Source organism: Spermophilus citellus (assembly GCF_964194105.1).
Source record: "Spermophilus citellus genome assembly, chromosome: 6".
In the NCBI taxonomy this organism is placed as follows: domain Eukaryota; kingdom Metazoa; phylum Chordata; class Mammalia; order Rodentia; family Sciuridae; genus Spermophilus; species Spermophilus citellus.
Window position 1 is genome coordinate 491,450 of NC_138187.1, and position 7,947 is coordinate 499,396.

Genomic DNA, 7,947 nt, shown 5'->3' on the forward strand with positions numbered 1-7,947 from the left:
TGGGAGAGCGCTTACTTCCCGACTAAGTGTGCGGCCCTGGCACTGCACCTGATACTAAGGTCCCAGGGAGCCAAAGCAATCCAGTGCTCAGGCAGGGAGGCCAGGAGTCACGAAGACCAGATGTGCGTGTGTCCTGGTGGGGCTCTGGGAACACGGAGGCAGGAGGAGCGAGAGTTCAAAGCCAGCTTCAGAGACGTAGGTGCTAAGCACCTCAGTGAGACCTGTCTGTCGACAATATATATATGTATGTATAGAAAGAAAAAGGGGGCTGGGGATGCGGCTGGGTGGTCAGGTACCCCAGGTTCAATCCCTGGAACCAAAAACAAAATGAAATGTCAGGGAAAAAACCTGAATGAACTACATCCTTAAGATTAAAAGCATGCCAACACTGTCATTAATTGTGATGATGTGCCATACTTAATGTTAGTGACAGGAAAGCTAGATGCAGAAATATGGAAACTCTGTACTCTTTTTGCAATTTTTCTGTAGATCTAGAAGTTTCTTTTTAAAAATGCACACTCATGGCTGGGGCTGGGGCTGGGTGGCAGAGCACCTGCCTTGCACACGTGAGGCACTGGGTGGGATCCTCAGCACCACATAAAATAATAAAGTCATTAGAAAACATGTTGTAAAATCTAAAAAAAATTGCTCATATCTTACAGTCAACTGATGAATGTAAGCAAACACTTATTGGTGCTGGCAGCAACAGTGATTTGGTGCCTACTGTATACTGAGTACTACTATATAAAGGTGATTCACACACACGGTTATTCCTTAGGATAGTGCTGCAAGCTGACAGGGATTTTTGTTTTACAAAGGAAACTGAAGTACAGAGAGGTTAGGTAACTTGCTCACACCCACCAAGAAGTTCAGCATAGATGAAGGGCTCAATTCAGATCGATGGAGCTGCAGCTCTCCCATTAAATACAGTGATACTGATTGAAAAGCCCACACTGTGAGCCCGAGCCAGCTGAGAAGCAGCTCCAAGCAGTCAACAAACCCAGATCAGTAATGAAACAACAGCCAACTCACCGTCTCTCAGAAAACGTCGGCTGGGCTGGGGCTCAGTGCAGAGCGCTCGCCTAGCAGCGTGAGGAGCTGGGGTTGATCCCCAGCAACACAAAAAATAAGAAAGTAAAGGTATGTGTCCATCTAAAAAGTCTTTAAAAAGAAAAGAAAATGTGATATAGTTTAAAAACAGCAAATCCAAACCCTAACAAGTGCTGGTGAGGATGAGGCAAGAGGAGGCTTGCTCGGTGCTGGTGGGAATGCGGGTGACACCCCACTTGGAAGCGTCTGGAAGTTTCTCACGAGGTAGCCACAGACTCGCCTTGTGGCCCAGGACTGAGCTCCTGGGTGTCCACCTCCACGAGCAGAGAAACCCGCTCAACAGCTCCGTTCATGACTGTCCAGGATGGAACCCAACACCAGGTCCCTCCGCCCGTGGACGGACAAACAAGCGGGGACCCCTCCCGCTGCCGAGCGGCAGACAGACCTGGAGGGAGCCTAACTGCATGCGGCAGGAGAGCGGCCTGAAAACCCCTGACCGTGCGACCCACCAAGCGACAGCCTGGGGAAGGGGACGCTCGACAGACACGGGAGGGACCCAGGAGCCCAGAGTGTAGGGTGAGACCCAAAGAAGGTACCTGAGGGAACCCAATGCAGACAGGGACTCGGCCATCAGCAACTGACAGACCAGTGGCAGGCGCTCTGACGGAGAACGCTGCTGTCTCCGCCCAACCGTTCAGCATCCCCGAGCTGCTTTACAGACAGTTGTTTAAGACACACGCAGCGCACAGAATTTATCAGTGGTAAAAGTCGATGACCTGACAAACCCCACGGTGACCCTGCACACAGCTGGCTCCGTGGCATTCACACTCTAGACGGCCGCTGGCCGGCAGGGAGCAGAGCCCCCACGCAGTAGGTCCCGACAGAGTCCTTCCTACCAAAGACAGGGGCCCTCTAAGCCCAGGCTGCCCTCGCTGTCCCCAAGGGTGAAGCTGCCGCTTGGTGGAGTCTATGAGCTGTTCTCTGTCTTGGCTCTTCAGTTTCAGTGAGAAATTCAGACAGTATCGCAGCATTTCCAAGTGGAGGAGGACGGAACAACCTTCCACACCTGAGGGAAACCAGCTAAACGTCTGCGCTGTGCCCGCAGCAGGAAGAGAGCTGGGCTCTGAGGGCCTTTCAGGGCTGGGGCGTGGTCCGTGCAGAGCAGCCACTGAGCATGCGCGAGGCCCTGGGCTCCCTCCCAGCACTGCAAGGAGACAAAATGCACTGGACTCGCACACTGGACACAGAGGTCACTGGACGCGGAGCTGTCAGCAGAGAGACAGGGGCCGCAGCGTCGTCCTCCCCCCTCAGTCTGTTTTCCTGCTCATTACCACACTCTGGTCACATGGGCAATGACTAGATTCAAGTTCTGCATCATAAAAGAGGGGCCAGCAGTCACGAGAAGTATCCTCACTTGCAGAACTTGGAAATGCAACACGAGATCCCGATGTGCTTCAGAGAGAGATTCACACAAAAAAAGAAAAAGAAAAGGAACCCGCACGTGCTTTTCCTCAGCAAACCCAGTCCTACAGCAGAGGCCAGTTAGGGCAGGAACCGGGCATTTCCAACTCCCGCCCACCGAGTCCACAAAAACAGCGTCCCCAAGAAACTCCTGAGGAGGGTAGAAGCACTGCATCAAGGTCGTCAGGAAGGTCGCCAGTTAGAGCTGAAATCACGGAACAGCAGGCGTTTTTAAGGACACAGAGGTCACTGGATGGAGGTCACAAGGTCGCCTAAGGAATGCTGCGGTGTAGATCTTCCACCTCCAGCGCCCACATGCTTTCATGGAGGGGATTCTCGGAGAGGTCGGTCATCTTGACGGCCTGAAGGCAGGGCTCGGGGCTGCAGGCCTGCACCACTCCCATCACCATCACATACTTCCCTGGGAGAAAAGAAGGCTGGCAGTAAAGTCCACGTTAGAAAGGGGAGGCAGCCCACGGAGACCCGTCCCCCAGACGTGGGGCACCTGCCTCAGAGTGCACGAGGCCTGGGTTCCATCCCCGGCACCACCCACAAGAAAACCACAGAACCCCGAGGAGCAGGTATCGGAGATGACCAGGAAACACTCGTGTACATCACTGAGCTCCACGTTTAACCCGGGAGCCACCTCTAGGCTCTCGGCGTCTGGCTTCACGGGGACTCAGTTGTCAGGCACCGGGGCGTCCTGCTGCGGGAAGGGAAGGACTCACCTCAAGGGGGAGTCGGGTCAGACAGACTGCCCCCAGGCAGGGGCAGAAAACCCAGCTTTCCTCCAAGTCTTGCTCTTGACGGCTGCCAGAGGGCAGCCGCAGACCTGTGGCCGGACTCTGCAAAGCCCCTCCCCAATGCTAAAAGGAGACTCCAATTCCCCTGGATGCTGCCAGGGGTTGGGAAGCGTCACAAGCATGCCCCAGGCCGCCGCTGCCCCAGCTGCCCCACCAAGCAGGGCACACATGGGCAGTCGGGGGCAGGGCAGCGGCCACAGGGACGATCTAATGACATCAGCCGTGCCCTCTTCCCACTCCCTGGGGAAGCAAGTCTCCTTGAAAGCAAAACCTGGCTGGTCATAAACCACACAGAACGCGACTGTGTCAAGAAAATCCCCAAACCCAGCGGGAAGGGCGGGCGCACTGCCACCCCCACCAGCCCCCACCCAGGCCACTTGCAGGCAGCCAGCCCAGCCACCCTGGCCCTGCTCACTGCTGGCAGGCGCTCAGGTTCCTGCCTCATCTCCAGACTCCACTGGGTCCCGGGTGACAGGACGCTCATTCTAAAACCCTGCAGGATGCCCCCAAGAGCCGGCAGAGATGGGACCCTCAGAAACAGGCCTGAGGACTGGAGGGGCCACCAGATCTGCCGGGCAGGTGCCCGCGGCTAGGGGGACGGGCAGAAAGGCAGACCGTGGCAAACTCGTGGCGGTCATCCCAGCCGCGCCCTCCGCTTCCCCAGGGGTGACCCTCCCGGGTCAGCTCTCATCCCTTCCCACCTTGGTACCTTCAGTGGCTGCAGCCTGCTAGAAGCAGTGCCACCACAGGACCTGGGTGGCCATCCAGGTGAGTGTCCCTCAGCCCAGCTGCACACTGAGAGACCCCGAGAGCAGCGAGGGGCCCTGCATCCTCAGCTCCTGACCTTACAGAGAACGTGCTGAGGGACGAAGCCAGGAGCAACAGCCCCGCGCAGGGGGTCTCCAGGCCACCTAAGCAGGCCTTCCACAGCCATCAGGCTCATGGGGGGGGACCCTCCTGCCCTCCACTGCTGCCCCACAGGGCCTTTGCACGCCAGTGGAGGGGGCCTGACCATCTCCTGCTCCTGCACAGACCCAGGGTGACTTTCTGATAACCAGAGTCCAGGGTCCAGGGTCCTGAGTCCCAAGCGATCCAGGAGGGCGGGTCCCCACACAGAGCCGAGACGCGTGCCCGGGTGCCTCCCCCGAGAAGCCCTCCGGAGCGCTGGGGCCTGGACCACTGGCTTTCCCTCCTCTGAGCTGCGCTCCGCCCTGCTGCCCCCCCCCCCAGAACTCCAGACAGACCCGGAGCTGACCGGGAGCAGCCCTCAGTGCCCGCAGCTGGAGGCTTCTGAGAACACCCCAGAGGCTTGCGGTGGCAGGGCCAGCCCACGGGTGGTGCGTGCTCTTTCCTGGTGTGGGGACCCAGACACCGACTCCACAGTCCCCAGAGCTCCACAGGCAGGTGCCATCAGCACCTCTAAAACGTTTAAGGACGTTTCCCTGCACCACCCCGGCTCAGGCCTACAGCGGTGCATTGTGTTTAGTGGCCCCCGACTTCCCCGCTCCCCACTGCCTGCAGGCAGTGACTCGGATCGTAAAGCAGCACTTGGCACTAACTGGCAAGAGGGCATTCAGGCCAGCGGGTGAGCCACTCAGGCTCAGAGGTGCCCAGCTCAAACACTAAGGCACCTACTGGGCGCCAGGCTTATGCCAGGGCTGGGACCAGAATGTGCAGGGTGGGGGTGCTAAGGCCGAGACACCAGGCAGCAGGGACCACGTTCAGAGACCAAGGCCACAGGCTGCCAACGTGTTCTGAAAAGGGCCAGACGGTCAATCTCTCAGGCCTTGCAGGCTGTAGGTTCTACCAGGCTGCTCGCTCCTTAGTTACGTAGGACAGCAGCCCCGGGCCTTCCCAAGTCACAAGTGTTTCAATAAAACCCCACCGAGGGACACTCTGACATTTGGCTGTCATATACTACTTACATGCCATGATTTTTTGTGTGTGGGGGTGGATACCAGGAATTGTACTCCTGGGCACTCAACCTCTGAGCCACATCCCAGCCCTATTTTGTATTTTATTTAGAGACAGGGTCTCACTGAGTTGCTTAACAGCTTGCTGTTGCTGAGGCTGGCTTTGAATTCACATCCTCCTGCCTCAGCCTCCCAAGCCACTGGGATTACAGGTCTGCGCCACTGTGCCCAGCACACGCCATGATTTTTTCCCAGCCATTTAAAAATGTAAAAACCAAACCAGCATGGTGGCACGCGCCTGCAGTCTTAGCGCTCGGCAGGCTGAGGCAGGAGGGCTCCTCAGGTCCAAGAGTTCAAGACTGGCCTGGGCAAAACAGCAAGAGCCCATCTCAAAAGCAAAAAGACAGAGCTGGGCTGCGGCTCAGTGGCAGAGCACTTGCCACTTGTGAGGCACTGGGTTTGATCCTCAGCACCTCAGACAAAAATAAATAAGGGCATGCTGTCCATCTACAACTATAAAATTTTTTTTTTTTAAAGAGAGAGTGAGAGAGAGGGGGACAGAGAGAGAGAGAATTTTAATATTTATTTATTTTTTCTTAGTTCTCAGCGGACACAACATCTTTGTTGGTATGTGGTGCTGAGGATCGAACCTGGGCCGCACGCACGCCAGGCGAGCGCGCTACCGCTTGAGCCACATCCCCAGCCCAACTATAAAATTTTTTAAAAAGTAAAAAAAAAAAGATAAATAAAAATAGAAAACAAAGCTGTAAGTTCACAGGTCCTATGAAAAGAGGCACCACCTGTGGTCTGCCAATCCTGTGGCCAAGAGCACACTGAGTCAACATTCCACCCCACCACGTGTGTGCGGGAGCTGAGCTAAGGTCACGTCCACCTACTGAATCCACAGAGCAGGAAGGAATGACTAGCTCCTTTTCACAGAGGGTGAAAAAGTCCAGAAAGAGCAAAAGCATTCTCAGAGGGGAAGAATGTGGCTAGGAATTCAGCCCAACTGTCAGACCCTGAGCAGCGCAGGCCGACCACTGTCCCATCCTGCCCCGAGCTAGAAAGCAAGACTGGGCCAGCAGGAAGGGCCAGAGATGGAGAGCCCGCAGCCCGATTTCACAGGGACAGGAGCCACAGAGAGAGGCCTACTGTGTTCAAACTGCCAACCTTGAGACCTTACACACACCCCCACACAAGCCTTCCAAGATCACATGGTAGCTCCACCAGGATCAAGGATCTTCCCGGAAACGCGCTCCCAAGCTGTCTCCTCAGCGGGCCTGGAGACCTGGTCTCCATCGCTCCCAGCACCTTGAACGGCCCCGAGGACGAGGGTGAGCTGACTTCCCAGGAAAGGAGATGAGATGAGATCCTGGGTGCCCGTGCCTGTCACCTGTAAACAAGTGGTTCTTGGAGCACCCATGTGTCAGGCACTGGGCCAGATGCTAAGGAGGAGCCGTCAGAACCACAGAGCTCAAGCCTGCCTGATCTCCACCACGGCCCTAGCCAGTGGCATGGCACTTCCTGGGAGCTGATCAGAAATGCACATTCCCGTCCCACCTGGACTTCCTGACACCCTGGGGCAGGGACAGCCCCCTGGGCTTTCAGAAGCCCCAAGGTGCGGTGAGTCTGATGCCGGCTCAGGTCTGAACCCCAACATTGGGGAAGAACGCAGGCATTTCCTAGGACAGCAGCTCCCAAGGCTTGATGGGGAAGAAGTGAAGTCACCGGGAGGAGGCAGCTGGTGACAGACACAGCAGCCAGGGGTCCTTCCCCAGGGAACTCAGGAGGAGGCCTGGGTGGCCCAGAGACCCGATTTTTAAAAATGCGCATGGATGCTGCTACTCGTTGGATGAGGGCTGCAGGGCAGCTCAGGGCAGTGCGCTCGCCCAGCACGTGAAAGACCTGGGCTCCGCTCCCAGCACCGCTCCTGCGAGGCTGCGGCCGGAGGCTCGCTGGGGCCTCGCTGGGGCCCAGGAGTTTGAGGCCAGCCTGGACAACACAGCCAGACCCCATTTCAGAGAAAACGGAAAAGCTCGGGGGAGGCGGGACGGGGACGGGAGGACGGGTGACCAAGGGACAAGGCAGGCCGCGGGCGCGAGGTTACCTGGGACGAGGCAGGGCCGCCCGCGCGGCACCCGCTCCAGGCCGCGCACCGAGAAGGCCCCGCTCGGGTCCCGCAGCCGCGCCCCGTCGCCGCCCGCCGCCACCACGGTGCCCTGCATCCACACGGCCGCCAGCTCCAGCGGCCTGCGGCCCGCCGCCCGGGACAGCCGCCAGGCGCCGGGCCCGCCCTCCGCGTCGCGCCGCAGCTGCTCCGCCAGCACCTTGAACGGCGGCGACGGCGGCAGCCGCACGGCCCCCGGGCTGCGGCCCGAGTCCCCAGCCGCCGCCATTCCGCGCCGCGGCCGCTTTCCCGCCAACTTTGATCGACAGCGAGACCTGGCCCGAGGCCACCTACCGGGAGCACGCCGGCGAGGCCGACCAATGGGCAGCCGCGGGAGGCGGGGCCGCGGGCCGGCGCCCTCGCGCCAGCAGGAGTGCGCATGCGTCCTCCAAGGAGCCGCCCCCCACACGGAGCGAAGGGGCAGGAGGACGCGGAGGCGGCGCGGCTGCGGGTGGGGCGCGCAGCTTGCGGGGCGCCGAGGGGGCCATCTCTGCGTCGCCCTGCACAGCTCAGCACTGCGCAGTGGGGAACCCTGGGGTGCAGGAGCGGCCCG

At 58.7% G+C, this 7,947-nt stretch overlaps 1 protein-coding gene across 1 annotated transcript; it reads right to left on the bottom strand.

The window, feature by feature from the left end:
- Positions 1-2,153: 2,153 nt before the first annotated feature.
- RMI2 (RecQ mediated genome instability 2) lies at positions 2,154-7,637 on the bottom strand. The gene is made up of 2 exons (XM_081299085.1): positions 7,335-7,637; positions 2,154-2,932 (listed from the first exon to the last, which is right to left on the bottom strand). The coding sequence occupies exons 1-2, from the start codon at positions 7,621-7,623 to the stop codon at positions 2,784-2,786; spliced, it is 438 nt and encodes a 145-aa protein (XP_081155211.1). The 5' UTR covers positions 7,624-7,637; the 3' UTR covers positions 2,154-2,783.
- Between the last annotated feature and the right edge of the window lie 310 nt (positions 7,638-7,947).